The 18,831-nt window shown below is 40.6% G+C and overlaps 1 protein-coding gene across 2 annotated transcripts; it reads right to left on the bottom strand.

Annotated features, from left to right (window-relative positions):
* Positions 1-864: 864 nt before the first annotated feature.
* Positions 865-18,218, bottom strand: cop1 (COP1 E3 ubiquitin ligase). Of its 2 annotated transcripts, none has more exons than XM_037681555.1 (20): positions 17,769-18,218; positions 17,632-17,691; positions 17,418-17,515; positions 17,117-17,181; positions 16,871-16,990; positions 13,706-13,774; positions 13,480-13,539; positions 13,260-13,339; positions 13,059-13,116; positions 12,821-12,935; positions 12,235-12,370; positions 11,964-12,107; positions 10,603-10,711; positions 10,397-10,478; positions 8,350-8,466; positions 7,625-7,742; positions 7,011-7,135; positions 4,170-4,330; positions 3,995-4,039; positions 865-1,353 (listed from the first exon to the last, which is right to left on the bottom strand). In XM_037681555.1, the coding sequence occupies exons 1-20, from the start codon at positions 18,086-18,088 to the stop codon at positions 1,336-1,338; spliced, it is 2,100 nt and encodes a 699-aa protein (XP_037537483.1). In that variant the 5' UTR covers positions 18,089-18,218; the 3' UTR covers positions 865-1,335. The 2 variants fall into 2 exon arrangements, with proteins under 2 accessions (XP_037537483.1, XP_037537484.1); XM_037681556.1 differs by having other exon boundaries at positions 16,871-16,972.
* Positions 18,219-18,831: the final 613 nt, after the last annotated feature.

Raw genomic sequence — 18,831 nt, 5'->3', positions numbered from 1 at the left:
GGTGCAACTGGGATCTTGGGAACACAATTTCGTTCCCTGATGCAAATGACAAACTCGAACCTTGAACAAGTTTGATGTTTAATGCACCTGTACAGTGAATGTAGAACGAGGAAAATGTACCTTAGTCTGTTTTATACAGCAGCACCAACTCTTTATTTGGACCGAGTCAGTGAACTGCACATCCTGAAGTTAACTTCAACGTGAGTAGAAACAACCACAGTGCATATCACAACATGACGACTTCACAAAAAGCGATATTTAACTGGAATAGTGAGTATTAGACAAGAATTAAAGAAAAAATATGAAGTCGGCAATTTGTTTGGAAATAATTTATTAAGTTTTACAAATACAAAACACCTCTCACTCAGTTATCATAAAATAGGCAGGTCTCGGTGGAGTTTCTGAATTCTTCTCCATGCGTCACCATGGAAACCCCACGTCACACAAACTGACAGCAGTTCTCCTCGTCGCTCAGTTCAGATGATACGTTTTCAGCCTACAGTACGTGAAGAGAAAGTCCAATGCTACTTTTAAAAGACCTAAAAACAGGTTCTGTGAGGTTATAACTGAAAAAGCAACAAACGGCTCAAACATGACAAAGGTTCCAGTTTCATTTAGCAGCCATGAGTTAAACGACGCTTGCTGCGGTTACGGAAAAACACGGAGACTCGTTTTGTTCCGACAGTGCTTCTGTCCTGAGCAGAAGACGATGTATACATGAGAATGAAATTCAAGCAAATTTATTAAAACTTGTTTCTTTTCCAACACAAAAACTACATAAAGGGAAAAGAAAAAGCAAGAAGTTGACAAACGGTGATGAGAACTAAAAGCTTCATGAGAAAAAAAATGCTTTTGCATGTCACGTTGGTTTGTGCTTTGGCCTTTAAAAAGAATCAAACAGGTAACATTTGGCTGGATGTACCATCAAGAAATATCTCAATTTTTTTTAAAAAGTATAAGATTTGATTCAACCTAAAACAATAAAGAGGTGTTTTATTGTAGCCGATATAATGCTGCTGCAGGAAAAAAATATATATATTTATATTTCTCCAAAGTCTTTTTTTGGCTTTATGCCCAAGCTTGGTCCTATTATTGTTGTGGTAAAACTGCAGCACATTCTCTCCTGCGATGCTGATGCTCCAGTCCAGTCTGTTCTACTGTCCAGAAAAAATAAAAGAAAAAGATGCGTGTAGCTCGAGAAAAATAAAATCTGTTTATTCAGCTCTCCCAGTGCTCAGCAGGCACCCCGAGGTCTCCCTGCATTTGAATAATCCTTCAACCACGCAGAAAGGCTGATGGTGGTTCGAACATCTGCTCAGATGAGGAGGTCCTCACTCAGACAAGCTCAAGTACCTATGAGGGAAGAAAAACACAAAGTACAACCGTGTTACTACCTCAGGCTGACTTCTGCCACGTTACTGCAACCCATCAGCTAAGAGGACTGATAAAACACAAGAACAAAGAATCAAATAAAAAACATATTCAGTTCTGTACAAATACTGATGTTTCATACTAAAGAAGTATTGAAAATTAAAATTGCAAAATATATATTTTAATCTGAAACAGGTTGTAAAATCTGCTCTTAACTTAATTAGTACTTAGTATTCTTAGTTTAGCGTATTTCTTAGTTCATATCAGATATTACTGTTTTTCTTTTACAATTTATAATTTTGTTGGATGTAACTGGGACCCTGTGTACACAATTTCGTTCCACCACATGTACCACATGTGGTGCGAATGACAAAGAAACCTTGACCTTAAAATCAACTTTAAATTTTCTGCATCTACCTTTCCCTTTTAAACACGACTAGCTTTCCTTCATCACAGTAAATCATCCCTACAGGACGATGATGCAATCATCATGCTGGACTGCACAGATGTTAATTGGGTAAATTTAGGCCAAAAATACGTCTTTATATAAATCTGGTCCAAGACTTGGGAGTTTCTTGACCTGAACATCACTCAGGGGCTTTAAGATAATTCCGTCACAAGCTGTTTGGTGACAGATGGGTTCTGCCAACATGTTAAAGAACAGGGCTATTCCACTCGCAGCCCACGGGTGACGTCAGTCCGGCCCATCAACGAGTTCATAGGGAAAAAAAAATAAAATAAAATAAATAAATGGGGGAGGGGTCTGGGTTTGGGGTTCGGTTTATTGCATTTATGATTCAATGCAACAAAATAAATTTAAAAGCTAAGAGATCATTGTAATACTTGGTTTATTTACATAATGACTTTAATTTGTAAATGAGTCCTCGTGGCTCAATGAGACTAGCCTGTATAAATAAAGGTTGAATGAATCAATGAAAATTACTGGATGTCCGGCCCTGAGCTGCTGGCTTTCTGTAAAGGCTCCCACAAACTTGGGCAGTTGGTCGCGGAAACTGTGCGCACTGTGCGCACTGTCCGCAGACGGCTGAGACTTCATACTCGAACATACATCCTAACCGGTCGCAGCCAGCTCCGCAGGCAAGGGTTGTTTACCTTCGGGACAAATTGAGGTCGCAAATTGGTCATTTGCTGACACGCCTACTGAATTGATTAACAGGTTGCAAAAAAAAAACAAAAAAAAACGAGAGCTGGCAGCCCCAGCTACAGTGGTGTTCTGTATGTTGTTAATAAAAAGTTCTAAAAAATTTAAAAAACAGGGAGCGCTGGCCCTGCAGCCCACACATCAGACCAGCCCACCAGGAAATCTCCAGACAATCCCGCAGCCATGCTGGACCTGATTTTAATTCTCTCATGACAAATTCCTTAATTTCTCATAATTTCAGTCATGGCGTCAATGGACGAGGAGGAAGACATTGCTTGCCTCTTGGAGAAAAAAAAAAAAAGGCCATTAAACCAGATCAGGGATGTAGAAGGGGAATTTAATACATTGGTGTCTCATACAAAACAGTCCGTCACTGGACAGTTTATTGTGCGACACAGAGTATGCGTACGTAAAAATTGATTATTGGACGGACATGTCCTGCGGGCGTCTGCTTCGAGTCTAATCCGGTACGCGCGGACCGAGGTCCGAGCATGTGGGAGCAACTGTGGCCCCCTGAACAGTTTAGTTGAATAGAACCGTTATAGAGCCTGATCTGATGTTACCCAGACTAAAAAAACAAAAAAGTCCATGCTCAATAATCCAGGTACTGTTTTTCCTCTGTAACAGACAGCTTGCTGTGTACTGCACACAGCTGTGTCCATTTAGCATTGTGTCAGCACTCATAGCTGATCAAATTATTCTATGGCAAAGGTTAGGGTGACGCAGTAAAGACCAAGTTATAAGGTTTAACCTGGATTGTGAGTCACCATCACACCGACCCTCACACCTAACCTTTAGGTGTGGTGTGTCATCAAATACCCGTTAAGGACCCAGAGCAGGAAAGTGGAACCTTGCGCTTGAAGATGGAGGCAGTCAGGGATGTGTGGCAGCACATTCAGTGAGTAGCCAATCCCAGACTAGAGTCTAATCTAGGAATCTGTCGTTGGACAAGGTACAGAGAGACACGTTACCGAGGCGATAGGAAGACAACTCCTACGTGTCCATTTTACCACTTTTTTGTCTGTCCAAACAGGTCTCGCTTGTAAATGAGTCTTTTAGGCTCAATGTGATTTATCTGTTTAAATAAAGGTTGAATGAAAAGAAAAAAAAAAAAAACACTGCACGCGAGCACCAAGGAGAACAATAACTGGGAGAATGGACATCCACCTCACTCTGTCCTGAATCAATGAAGGTGATGTCCTTGCTGCTTTGTTTTGTTCTTTGGATCTCGTCTACACCTGACTGGTACCTGTTGTTGTCACGCAGACCGGTTGGTCTCACAAAGGCACAATTCCTAAACTCTTATTGTACCACGTGTACAGAATGAAAGGAAACGTATATTTAAAGTTCTCCGTCTTCATAAAGGAGATACAAAAATTATATATATGAAAAAAACAACAACCTCAAAACAATTTGACAAGTTTAGTATCACACAGTTAAAAATAAAATCAAAACACAAACCTTGATTGTTCCTTGACTGTTTGCAGCGATGAGAACGTTTGACTCCTACAAACAAAGTAATGTTAATACAGGTCAAAATAGTTTCTGCATGGATGGTGAGTTACCTGGAAAGCAAATATCATAATCTGTTCAAAACATTTGGTGATGTGACAAATTGTCCAGAACACAAACTCACTCCATCTGGCAGGGCCCTCCAGCAGACGGCACTGACAAACTCATTGGTGTCGTCTTCCTTCTTGTCCTTGTCCAGGACACTCTTTACCGTGTCAAACTTGAACGTTAACAGCGTCTTGGAAAGTCCTTTGTAGTACAGATACAAGGAGTTGTTCTCACTGCCTAAGATACAAAACCAAACACACATTGCATTGTTTTATTACGGTTACTTCAAGCTTATAGCCAGAAAGTATTTACGGCGCTTCACATTTTATGTTCCAAATACAGGTAGTATTAAATTGATCTATTTCTTCAAAATTCTACACACAATATCACATTATGACAATGTGAATAAAGATTTTTTGAAAATCTATTAGAAACTATGAAATCACATTTACGTAAGTATTCACACCCTTTGTTTAATACTTTGTTTATCCATCTTTGGCGGCAATTACAGCCTCAAGTATTTTTGAACATGATGCCTCAAAGCTGAGCACACCTATCTTTAGGCAGTTTGTCCTATTTTTCTTCGCTGTAGTTCTCATGCGCCATCAGGTTGGATGAGAGACGTCTGTGCAGCCATTTTTAGATCTCCCCAGAGATGTTGAATCTGATTCAAGTCGGGACTCTGGCTTGGCCCCTCCAGGACCTTCACAGAGTGGTCCTGAACCCACTCCTCTGAGATCTTGGCCATGTGGTTTGGGTCGTTGTCGTCTGAAAAATGAGCCGTCGCCCCATTCTGAGGTCCAGAGTGCTCTGGAGCAGGTTTTCATCCAGGATGTCTCTGATCATTGCTGCATTCATCTTTCCCTCTGTCTTGACTAGTCTGTTCCAGCTGCTGAAAATCATTCCCATAACATGATGCTGCCACCACCATGCTTCACTGTAGGGATAGTATTGTCCTGGTGATTACCTGGTTTCCTCCAAACATGACGCCTGGTATTCACACCAAAGAGTTCAATCGTTGTCTCATCAGACCAGAGAGTTTTGTTTCTCCTGGTCTGAAAGTCCTTCAAGTCCTTTCAAACTCCAGACGGGCTGACACGTGCCTTTTATTAAGGAGTGGCTTTCGTCTGGCCACTCTAACATACATGCTTGATTGGTGGATTGCTGCAGAGATGGTTGTTCTTCTGGAAGGTTCTCCTCTCTCCAAAGAGGAACACTGGAGCTCTGACAGAGTGACCATCAGGTTCTTGGTCACCTCCTTGACTAAGGCCCTTCTCCCCCAATCGCTCCGTTTAGACCAGGGGTGCCCAAAGTGGGGCCCCCAAGCTGTCCTCATTACTATATTAAAATTTCCTTTGAAGAATCAGTGTGTTTACACTCAGTCATTCCAAGTTTAATGTTAAATGGAAAGTTGGCCCAATGACTACTATAATGACACTACACAGCTGGTGTGACTAATTTGTGCATTATTTTTATTTTATTTTAATAATGTACATTTTTTAAAAATTCTCTGGGGGAGGACCATCAGACCCACCACCACTACCACCAGCACAAACACAGCCTGTTCTGTAATGTTCTTGATATAGAATGGAAGGACAAATAACTGTATAATAAATAAATGGACATTACTTAAAGAATTATTTGCATTTCATGTATTATATTATTGCATTTGACCCGCAGCCCTCTGATAGATTTTGAATTTGGCCCTTACAGGGAAAAAGTTTGGACAACCCTGGTTTAGACTACCAGTGTTTCCCCTACCATTATACAAGCGGGGCGCCCTGCCCCGTCAACAGAACCAAGCGCTCCGTCTACCGAACACCCCCCCCCACCCCAACCACCTGTCGGCACTGACGTAACGCTAAACTAGCGGCTCGCAATGCAGGTGCACTAGCTAACAAGCTAAAAGCAGCCTCTTCCTTCATGCTGAACCCTCACGCTGAACGCACCCCCGCCACTCGAAAACTGTCGGTACAAACAGCCCACGGCTCAGATGTGCGTCTGTCTGTCCCCTGCACCGACACCCCCTCCCCCGCCACAAAACAAAAACAGTCGTTCAGACAGCGCACGGCTAAGATATGTCTCCGTCTCTCTCCTCTCACACACCCTGCTCTAAAACAGTCAGTACAAACAGCACGCAGCTGTCTCTGTCCCCCAAAACTGTTGGTTTAAACAGCGCGCTGCGCAGCTTAGGACGAGTCTCCGTTCCAGCCCCCCACCCCCCAGACAAAAATCACAGACGAGATGAGCACCCCGCCATGGCAAGTTATCTAGGGGAAACACTGTACCAGCTCTAGAAAGAGTCCTGGTGGTTTCAAACTTATTCCATTTACAAATGTTGGAGGCCACTGAGCTCACCGGAACCATTTCTGTATCCATCCCCAGATTTGTTCCTCAACTCAATCCTGTGTCTGAGTCTACAGACAGTTCCTTTGGCTTCATGCTTGGTGTTGGTGCTCTGACATCACTGTCAGCTGTTAGACCTTCTATAGACAGGTGTGCGTTTCCAAATCAAGTCCAGTCAACTGAATTTACCACAGGTGAACTCCATTTAAGTTGTAGAAACATCTCAATGATAATCAGTGGAAACTGTATGTATCCGAGCTCAGTTTGGAGCTTCATGGCAAAGGCTGTAAATACTTATGTAAATGTGACTTCTTCGTTTTCTATTTTTAATACATTTTCAAGTCTTTTTTCATATTGTCATAATGGGGCATTGTGTGTAGAATTTTGAGGAAAGATATTAATTTAATACAATTTGAAATAAGGATGCAACATAACAAAATGTGGAAAAAGTGAAGCGCTGTGAATACTTTCTGAGTGCACTCCATTGCACTGCACTCACGCGCACACAAACATACACAAAATGCTACAACGTCAAGTTTTTTCCATCATTAGTTTCAAGGAGAATGCGTACCACAGGCAACATAGTCTCCATTGGATGCCAGCCCAACAAAGTTCTTCTCGTTGATATGGCCCTTGAAGGAGCGCAAGCAGTGAGGTTTGTTGACATTCCACAACTTCAGCTGGCTATCTGTCGACCTGGAAATCACAACAGTGTGAACAAGTACGATTTCACAGCATTTGGAAACATGACAATTTAACCCTCGAGTCTCAAATTGTTTTCAGTTCTCAAGTGAACTTGAGCTCTTACTATTAGAAAATAAACTCAAGATTTTAAGATTCTTATTGAGCGGTTCAAATTTGTAACCTGCTACAGGAAAAGTATTAGCCAAATAAAAATAAACCAATATCTGAATTTGAAGCATAAAACATTTGTGGGAGCCTAACTGACTGCAAACTAACAACATCATCAGTCATGTCAATGGAAACATTTTAAATATGAAAGACAAGCAGAAATACAGTGTAATATATAAATAGTTGAGTTTGCTCTAATAGAAATTTAATTTGAAAATCAATACACATGGAACATCCTAGCACTAGAATTTTAGTTAAATAGTTCCAAATTTTAATTCTGACAATAATTATTGTCAAATAAAACCCATTCAAAATAAACCTGAAGTGGCTTACGCAGAAACAATCTCTTCTCCATTTACAAACTTGGCGTAGGACACGGCCTTCCTGTGGCCTTTGAACACCATGATTGGCTGCTTAGTGTTGCGTAGGTCGTAGTAGTGGACGCAGTGGTCTGTGAGCAGCAGAGAAAATAGTAAGAGTGGGGGAAAATAAGGTTATGTTATTTATTGCAGAAAAAAATTGCATCTGCTATTTAAATCCATACAGAGATACACAGCTGTGTTAAAGTTCTGACAATCGTTGAGCTGTGATGAAACTACTGTTCTTAGCATAAAATGTGCATTTTTTTAAGCACAATTTAAATTATTAGGATGCTATGCTTGTTTTTGTTTTCTTTAGTCTTCTAGATTTGACCAACTCTAAGGTCAAAAAGTGGTTTCCTTTCCCAACTCTGAAGACCTCAGAGACAATCAGAAGCATTAAGAAGTCAGAACAATTCACAGCCAGCACAAAGTTCTGTTCTGATGGTTTGAGCTCTGTCATCAAGTGTTAGTGATCCAGAATACTTTCCTATGCAGAACTGAATGTTCACTAAATTCCTATTCTTCAATGGGCTAATAATAAACGGAGTTAGTCTGGACCACCAGAGTCTATGCACTAGAAATGTAGTATCTTTAAAGGGAAACTACACTGATGGGAGGAGAGTACCACAGTAATAAAACATCAAAACAAGAGGAAAACGAGTTTAAACTCCCGTTGGAACAAAATCTGGATCTTACCTGCACATCCAAAGGCCAGATGATATCTGGAGGTTGGGCTGAATTTAACACAGCAAACGTTAGCTTTGGCCTCGATACTAGCCACCGAGTTGTCAAGATTGGTTGACCACAACTTCACTGAAAGAAAAACAGAACTTTACACAAAGACAACAAGCGCAACAGAGCAGGGACTCTTCAAAGAACCTCCCTCAACCCAGAGCAACAGAAAAACACGTTGGCTAATCATTATAGAAAATCATGTGTCTGAAAAACCGAACTGAATAAGGCTGTTTGTAAGCTTTTTACCGTTTCTTTTATTTTTAAGTTACACAAAACACCCCGTCACTTGTCATACATAAACGCATTTAATGCACTAAATCCTCATCTTTTTATTAGTTAATAAACTTGTTCATGCAGAAAACATAATTTTGATTATCTTTGTGCAGGAAAAACTTTGCATTCCTACAATGATCACTTTAAGAGGAACATCAACATCTCAAATGTTGGCTCTGTACATTCCTCCATCTGCCAACCTGAAGTCAGCATGAGACATCATCTACACAGCTGCAAACGGAACACCCAAGTGCCCTCATCATTTTCTCAGGGGATTTCAACCAAGTTTACATGGACATAATGCGTTCAAAATTCACTCAATATGTCAACTGCAAAACCAGAAGGGAGAACCCTGGACCTGCTGTATGCTAGTGCCAAGGATGCAATTTTTGGCAGAGATATGACCGTTTTCATTCATTTTGACTGAAAAAAAAAAAAAAGAAGAGCAGTACCACTTTCAGCCAACTGATGGCAGCAGAGTAGTAGTAGCGGTAAGGCATGCCGTTGTATCATGTAATAGGTAAATGTGGCTATAATGACAAATTCAAAAAAGTTTAAGACAAAAACAACTGGATTTTATTTATTACAATTTATACATTGTTTTTTTTCTTGAACTTTTTTGAATTTACCATGTCCTGGATGACTGAGAATCTTCACCAGATATTAATGACACAATCGGCTTGCCATAATCTCCCCACCTTCATTCTGCTCACTGCTTGGAACCGTCGAATCAGCTGCACTGTCCCGTCAAAATGCAGCTAATTTGACCATTAAAGTGCATTTATGAAGTAAAGTTCAACTGAGACACACCTTTGATATAATTTCAAGCAAACAAGAAGTTGTTTAGGTGCTTTTCTTGTTAAATTTTGGAGAAATGAGCCGCTTTCCTCCACCTTTTTCGTCCCTCTGCACGCTCCCGGAGCACTGAGGCAGCAAAACTATTTTTGAAATGCAGCTGATTTGACCATTAAAGTGCATTTATTAACAAACGTTAGACTGAGACACACCTTTGCTATAATTTTGAGCAAACAAATAATTGCTTTGAGGTGTTTATCTTACTAAATTTGCACAGCGATTTGTTGCGTGCATGCATTTACTTCCGTGTATAGGCTTTGAAATGCAGCTGATTAGACCGTCAAAGTGCATTTATTAAGGAAAAGTTAGACTGAGGCACACATTTACTATAATTTCAAGCAAACAAACAATTGTTTTTAAGTGTGAATCTTGTTAAATTCTTGTTAATGTCCTCCTGTGCACAGTCCTGCAGCCGCCATTTGGCAGCCCATCGGTTTTTGGCACAGCCCACATTTCCGAGTTCAGCCCACATTTCCAGGTTGTCAGCAGTGATGCGTAACAAATGCGACGCGTCAAGGATGACGCATAATAGATGCAACGTATATGACGAAGCGACACATTTATGGATTTTTGCACTTTATTAGACAAATATTCGACTGATGCAACTTATAGGGCGGTGCGCCATGTACGGCGGAAAATATGGTAATTTAATATTTTTATTGTTATTTTTAAACATTTTAATCTACTTTATTCTTTTTATTTTCGCTCATGTGTATAAAAACTGATATTCTTTGTACGTTTACATTTTTAAACCCTTGCATGGTGCAACTGTAACAAAAGTCAATTCCTCCTATGGGATTAATAAATGATTCTGATCAAATTGGAAACATTTCCACAATAAAAGATCCAGGACTGAGAGAAAACTGAGTTATGTATTTACCTTTAGCATCATCAGAACCAGAGGCTAAGAGCTTGGGGTCCATTAAATTAAAGTCCACACTCCAACATCTTTTTTCATGTTCCTGAGGAAATGGAAATGTTTAAACTTTTGAAAGTTGTCAAGAAAAAACATGTTGAGAATTCTAATAAAGAGCAGAAATCAAACCAACATCAGAAAGATTTTAAAAAGCACTGCAGGTATCCCACCTGGTAGACTTTAGACCTCTGTCCAGTGAAGCCGTCCCACAAGATTACGGTGCCTTCATAATCACTACTGGCCAGAAGGTTTTTGTGATAACTGCTCCAGCTGATACAGCTACAACAAAAGAGAGTGATCAATCACTTTCATGTAAAGAATATGGACATAATTCAGGTTCTAATTTTAACATATCCACAAATATTCGGTGTTTTATTTAAAGTTAGGACTTGTATTGATCTGGACTACTGTTCAGACTCCCAACAGGTTATTGCATTGTAAGGCCCAGCCTAGCCCAGGCATTCCTCAGCTCTGCACAGCCTTGCTGATGTTGCATTTGGGAGGGATTGTTATAGCAAGAATACTCAAGGGTCACACTTTTTGCAACACCCAACAATAGAAAACATGGAGCTCATGCTATTCCTGTTCAGTCATTAGATAAAAGTTAAACCAGAGCCAAAATGACACCAATGCCCTCTACAAGAAAGGGCAGACTCGCCTTCTTCTTCTGAGGAGACTCAGGTCTTTTAACATCTGCAGGACCATGCTGCAGATGTTTTACTACTCGGTGGTCTCCAGCATCATTTTCTACGCTGTGGTGTGCTGGGGCAGCAGGGTGAAAAGAAAGAAAAGCTTTGCAGAACGTGGTGAAGGCTGCACAGAAGTCTGTTGGAGTCAGCCTCCCCACCATCACAGACATTTACACCTCCAGATGCAGGAAGAGGGCCACCTGCATCATGAAGGACCCCACTCACCCAGCACACACACTTTTTGCCCCGCTCCCCTCAGGCAGAAGGTTGCAGAGCATTAAGTGTAGAACCACTAGACAGAGGAACAGCTTCTACCCTGAGGCTGTTGGACTCATGAATCTCTAATTAGAATAATCACTGTGAAAAATCACATCATGTTGCTGCTGATCTGTTTCATGTTGCTGCTGATCTGTTTCAATGTTGCTGCTGATCTGTTTCAATGTTGCTGCTGATCTGTTTCAATGTTGCTGCTGATCTGTTTCATGTTGATGTGTTCATGCGTGCTCATCTGCTCACACAGACTCATGTTGATGCTGCTGTTCAACGTAATGTTTTTATGCTATTAGTGCTTAGCATATTTTTAGTTGATGTTTTTCTTAGTTCATATCTTAGATGTTGTTACTGTTTTTCTTTTACATTTTATTGTTGGATGTAACTGGGACCCTGTGTACAAAATTTAAATAAAGAAACTGACTCTGCTCTTGTATCACGAATGAAATTATATCAATTTTTAAAATATTGAGATATCGCCCAGCCCTACTTCATTATATGATTTGCTGTTTAAATCTGATAAGACCTAATGGATTCACAGTGCTCTGTAAAGAAAAAGCATTTCTCTTCACCTGATTTTGGAATTGCAGGTCATTTCGTTGACAGGGTAGTGGATGTCCACAGCATCCTGGATGACCGTTCCATATTCAAAAACCTTGATCTTCTTGGTCACCCCAGCAATAGCAAAGTAGTCGCAATCACGGTCAAACTCGATACTGAAACAAAGTAAAACAAGATGACGATGACTCATGCTTCTTATTTTGAGTACTTGAGCAATCTCTCAAAAAACTTAAAAACAGGAATTCAGGTTTCAGTCTTACAACTTAGTTCAGTTTTTCATACCTAGAGACAATACTGGAACCGTTATACAGATCACTGGCATAGGAAAGTGTGGCCAGTGGCCTCACGTTGTTGTACCGAGTGAATTTAGACAAACACTCCATAAAATCGTCCAGCTGGTTCAGGTTCCTGCCTTCATCTGAAAACAACAAACACAGCCTTAATGCACTTGGACTCGTGAAAAATATGTAGCAGAAGATAAATGCAGCACATTTTTCATGTTGTATTTCAAATTTGTTAATCATTTAACTCGCCCCTTCCAAAAAAACAAAACAAAGATAACCTTTTGTTTTTCTGAAAATGTAACACTTTATTATGATACAAACTAAAAGATGGTGTCATTTAACTTGCGCAGAAACAGACTAATCAAAAACATATAGTGAGAAGAAGCAGCAAGGACTTTGTTACGTTGATAACGGATTAAATAATGATGATACAACGTTAACTTCAGCAACACATACAAGTGCTACACATAATATTCTGTATGAAAGAGGTCTTAGCTGAGCTACATTTCCATCACCCCCAATGAAGTGGAACATCAAAACAGAAAAATGCATTTCTGGTTACAGAAGCTATTAACGGTGAGTACCTGTGATGCGAGACATCTTGTTAGAAAAGTAACACTGTTCCAGATCCTCAAAATGAGCCGTCAGTCTCTTTCTTCTTGACGCCAGAGTGCTGTTGTACCAGGTCTGCCGCTTCCCCTGAACAAACAGCCCCAAAGGTGCAGCTATGTCAGTGCACGGCACACAGCTTGTCAGAAATAAACTCTATAGATGGAGGTAACGTGAACACAGCATTCAAAACAGCATGAGTGACTGAAGTACCGAGGTTGTTGCACCGAACCCTGGAGGCTGGTTGTAATTGGTTGGCTCCATCATTCTACTGCAGTTGAAGCAAAAAAGTGAACATTAACGAACAGTGATTATTATTTAAAAATACATAAAAGAAACAAAAGCACAGTGAACATTATTGTGTGATGATGACTTCATAGCTGTAGACATTCTTCAAATGCAGATCAGCAGTACCTGGTGGCTGGAGAGGGAGCCTCGACGTTAGGCACTGTACACTCCGCCTCTATTATTGGAGAATAAATCCCACTCATTTCCTGACAAAACAACAGAAAAATCAATCGATTGCCAAGATACAGTGGTAACGATTTATAGTCCTGCTAGCTTTCCTTTCAAACTACGCTAATAATGGTTTGGAGAATACGTTCAGTGAGCGTTGAGAAGTTCTTTAACTTACCTCGACTCGTTTGATGTCTTCTTCGAGGAAGTTGAGCTCTTTCTGTAGTTGGTCCAACTGCTGTTGAAAAAGATAAAACACACAATGTTCGCACACATTGTTTTTTAAATAAAAGCATAGACTTCCTTTGGTTTTTGTTTCATTCTTATAAAAAAAATCTGCCATTACAGTTTCTGTTTTAGTATTGCAGTAGAGAAACTTCATCTTAGTACTGTATCAACGATACCTCTCTCTTGTTTCTCCTGGCTTCTTTCAGAAACTCTATGAGGATCTGTCTTTGAGCTGCTTGGGATTCCTAACACAAATAAAACATCATCAAACAAGGATAGAACCAACATTTGCTGAAATACTGAAATGTTACACGTTGTTTCTCTACTCTACAGGCCACAGTCATTTACTTTAATAGTACATTTCTATATAAACCTCTTTAACTATGTTTAGAAATAACATGACGACACCTTAAAATGCTGAAGAATTCTTAGTTAAAAGATTTGTGAGTGTCAAAAACAGCAGCTGAGGATTGCAATCTCCTACAGCATAATTTGAAAGCATGTCATTGCAAATCGAGCCAAAAGCAGTAAACCCAAGTTTGGACTCGAGCTGACAATTTGTTTCTTTTGTCTATTTCCACCAAGCCTTCATTTAAACACACACTTTGCACGCACAAATAATTTTACCCTAAAATTTAAACGACTGTATTAAAGCTGGTGATGAACAATCTGACAAGATAATCTGCCTAGTATGAAGATTAGGACTGTCTGCAGTTCGCACTCACCGGAGAAGATTGTGAGTTTTGTTTACAGTACACTGCATAAATACATGTATTCAAAATACCACAGAATGGATGGAAAGAGACATCCAGCAGCTTCTTCCATGTAGCAGAATCGGCATCTTTTATCAGCACACATTTTTACAGAACTCTGCAGAATTTGGTTTTGTGTTCACACATGGGAGCAAATCCTGATTCCCCAGACTTCTTTCTGACCAGTTAGCCTCTGCATAAAACCAGGAGTGACTACAGCGGGGACTCATTTGTTCTCCATATGGAACATGTCTGAAGAACGTCAGGACGACAGTGCATGTGTGGACATGCTTTTGTGTCCCTCTTTTTGTTCATAACGGTGTCAGGCGGTCCCCTCACACAACCAAAACCAAGCAAGCAGCTGAACTTTAACCGAATTTAACAATGGCAACCATTAAAAAAGTGCAATGTAGCAGCTTTCCTTGTTGCAAAAGCTGACAGTGACATGATTTAGACCAAAACAACAATCCCAGCTGATAATCTGACATGTTACAAACCAGGACATTTTACAGCTGAATCAAAACGTTTTCAATGTAATGCTGTGAACAAAAAAACATTTGATTTAATCTTAGACATTTATCTTTTGTCAGTTCAAATTACTTTGCATATTGATTAAATAAGTAATCTCAGCTCAGTTATCTAGTTTTAATCTTGTGTTTGTGCCAAGGAAAGTGGCGCACGGCTCTATCTGACATTGTGAAGCAAATGTCTTAAATGAGTGTTTTCTGAATTATTAAAATAAGGGTTAATGAACACAAGTCAACAGGATATACTGAGGCTCCTACTTCTCGTTTCACACAGAGTGACGAAACAAGACAGAAACAGGATGTGTCGGACATTTGAGACGGCACAAGGTTGTAATGCCACTGATCAGTGTTAACCTTTTGATAAAAGCATCAAGTTATTCATTCACCATTTAGCAACTCTTGCCTTTAGTCAATCCAGCCTGAGGGCACCCTCTCTGGCCATTTTCCTCCATTAACAGCATTGCTAACCTTTTGACAAGCAGCTGTTCATAAAGATCAAAGCAAAAGACTTATACCAATCCTCAAAGTAACAATACAACATAACTATAAGCAGCAACAATGTTCTCTAATGTTGATTAATAATAAAATAATTAGTAGAACGCTGCTGGTAAAACATTGTTGGAAACATACAAAATGAAGAGATCTGTTTAAAAAAAAAAAAACATTTATGTATAAGGCCTCTCAGTGAGAAGGTCAATGGATCAAATCCCAGCCAAGGGGCCTTTCTGGGTGGAGTTTGCATGTTGTCTCTGTGCGTGTGTGGGTTTTCTCCAGGTACTAAAGGTTCCTCCCACAGACCAAAAACATGCATGTTAGGCTGATTGGTAACTCTAAATTGTCCCTAGGTGTGAGTGAGAGAGTGAATGGTTGTCTCATTTGTCTCTATGTGTCCCTGTGATGGACTGGAGACCTGTCATGGGTGTCCTCCACCTCTTGCACGGTGACAGCTGGATATGGGCACCAGTGACCCCCATAACCCGAAAAGGTAGAAGTGGTAAAGATAATGGATGGATGGGAAAATGTAAAAGGAGCAAAGTTCATTTTTGAGAGGATTATTAAAGTCCTGGCCTTAATCCAACAGAAATGCTGTGGAAAGTCGTGAAGCTTGCAGTCCACATCCTGGAGCTGAAGCTGTTATTTATGTACAACACTGATCAAATATTTCCTCGACTGTTTGGCTGCAGCACAAGGAGACTATATCTGATACTGAAAATACATTTTCTACACTTGTCACTCAAAAATAAATAATCTCATGAAGTCAAAAAGTAAATTGGCATGAATATTTTTATGTCTGTGGTTTAATTATACTCATCTCAATTTGTGAAATATATACAAAAATAAGTTTACATCAGATTAAACTAGGAAAAATCAGAATGATTTAAAAACATAAGCGTATTATGTCACACGTGTTCAGTTTTACTCAAATTGAAATCTGCAGGTCATCTGCTCTTCCATTCACTGTGGAAGCAAAAGGAGTTTCCAAACTCCAGGAACCAGTTTTACAGTTCTTTACCAATCTGGAGCGGTAATGTTCTTATGTGTCCAGACTAATGAAACTCAGAATCAGTGTAGCCTGTGAAACTGTCTTCATTTAGCTCCTCCGTCAGAGAACTCTCCAACTGCTTTTAACATTCACCTTAAAAATGCAGGTAGAACACAGCTACGCCACTCAATTATCCCTTTTTTACAGCACAGACACTTCAGCACCAAGTGAATGTTCACAGCAGAAAAGTATTTATGCTAACATTCACATGTGAAGACTGAAAAATGGATTAGATGATACATTTTTGAAACTTGCAAATGCACCAAATTCACGGTCTGGCAATGTGTTAATATAATCTGCAAAGATCATTTTATCACTCCTATATTTTTTCTGGAAAAATCTTAACAGCATTTAATTTACAATTAGCCCTATTAGTAGGTGAACTCTATATTCAGTATATACTTCCTCCCCAACAAGGAATAACCGCTACAATCCACCTGTCTCTCTGTTGATTATCATTGTAATCATCATCATGGAATGTCAATCTCTGTTGGCAACAAAAAGCATTCAGTTACTTACCGCCTCCAGCTGCTTCTTCTTCTGAACCAGAAGTTCCAACATCAGGTTGACGTTTGCGAGGTCCATGTTCTCCTGATCGGGATTCAAGATATCCTGGAAGACCTGCCACGGAGACCAGTTCTAGGGGTCAGAAACAGTAATCATTTAAAAATAATAATATGGTAAAAAAAAAAAATAATAGTAATAAAAAAAAGTTTACGAGTTTAGCAGAGTCACAGAAAAAAGTTTAGAATGAGCTTAACTTACATGAGGTTCTAACTTCAGCCGCTTCTCCTCTGACCTTTGTTTCTGTTTAAGGATCAGTTCATTTACTGGAGGATCACAGGTGGGGCCGTGATTGTTGGGGATGTGTGGGGGGAGACAACAAGGACAGGGCATGAGAACCAACTTTGGGCAAGAAAACATTTATTGGATCATGCTGCTCCTTTGGTTAATGTGCCTTAATACTGTTCAACTTTCTTCCGTCTCATTAGCCACTTATGTTAACAACTAAAGCTAGCTGGTTAGCCAAACTATCAAAATGACAGCACCAACTTAAAATACCCACCAAGAAAGTTTGGAAACAGCTGATCCACGCTGTCAACAGTATAGTTACACTTGGGACACCGATTGCTGTCCTCCAAGCTCTGGCGAATACACTTGAAACTGCAAGAGGACAAGAAGATACAAGAAGAACAAGATATTTGAGTAATCTCATTAGAATATGGATGAAAAGACTGATATGCAACACCCTGACCCTTCTGAGATCCAGATGAACCTACCAAAAGCTGTGGCCGCACTTTGTCATGTGAGCTTCCTCGATCATTTCGAAGCAAATTGGACTGAAAAACAAACAAAGTTGAATCATATTTCACACAAACAGCTCTGCCGCATCACTGATGTCGGAGTTCAGACTAACCAGACAAAGTCGTTGCTTTTATCCTCGTATGAGTTGGAGAGGCCGTTGTATAAAGGTGCTTGATGGAGGGACCTCTTCCTGCTGCTTCCGGTCGGTCTGCCCTGAGGAACAAACCCGGACCGGGACGGCGGCATCGCGGTTGGCACCGACGAGCCTCCCTCGCCGGCTGCTGCCAAAGTCCGGGATGTGGGCACAACATTTCCCGAAGAATTCCCATTACTAGTTACGGAGGTGCTTCCACTGCCCCCGGTGCCGCTGCTACTGGGGCTAGGCACCGAACTTGCCCCCCCACCGCTTTGCTGCTGCCGGCTGCTTGACATCACGCAAGGGACCGACTTAAAAACTCCACCAAAACCCGCTGCGTCTCTCCTCAAAGCATCCGTACAGGCTACAGCGTTACCGTTTGCCTGCTTTAGCACATTAGCTTGCTCGCTGGTGTGCTAGCATCCTGGGAGAGCAGCAACAGCAACCCAAACATTTAAGAAATAGTCTAAACTTACTCACTGCAGTCCGCCTCGCGACCTGTACTGACGTTTTACAAAATCACTGGTTTATGATTAGCAGAAATACGCCAAACACATACGCTAATACTGTTACGGACAACAACCACGACTGCGTTGTCCAGGAGATTAGCTCGATGGCTGCTGTTAGCTGCAGAGAGTGAGCTCCTGAGCGCCGCCGTGCTTCTCTGTTTTCAACTGCCGCCCCCTGGCGGCCAGGAGTAGGAGGCGCAGGAAACACCACACACCTGCCAACTGTTTTAGAACGCACATTTAAAACAGCAGCTGATACCTGAGTGCTTAACAAGAAAATTAATGGGTGTAATTTCATGGGGAAAAATAAAAACAATGTTAGTACTGAAAATTAATTAAAAGCATCAAAATAAAACCAGAAACGCAGATCAGTAAAATACTAACTCGAGTCACACTGTGTAAAAAGCCAGGGAAAACATCCATCCATCCATTATCTTTTACCCGCTTCTTCCATTTTGGGTCACGGGGGTCGCCGGTGCCCATGTTCAGCAATCACTGTGCGAGGGGCGGGGTACACCCTGAACAGGTCT

This window comes from Nematolebias whitei, chromosome 9 (genome assembly GCF_014905685.2).
Source record: "Nematolebias whitei isolate Nwh7 chromosome 9, NemWhi1, whole genome shotgun sequence".
Classification (NCBI taxonomy): Eukaryota; Metazoa; Chordata; class Actinopteri; order Cyprinodontiformes; family Rivulidae; genus Nematolebias; species Nematolebias whitei.
Note: the sequence above shows the minus strand (reverse complement) of the source record. Positions and strands in the feature narration are given on the sequence as shown.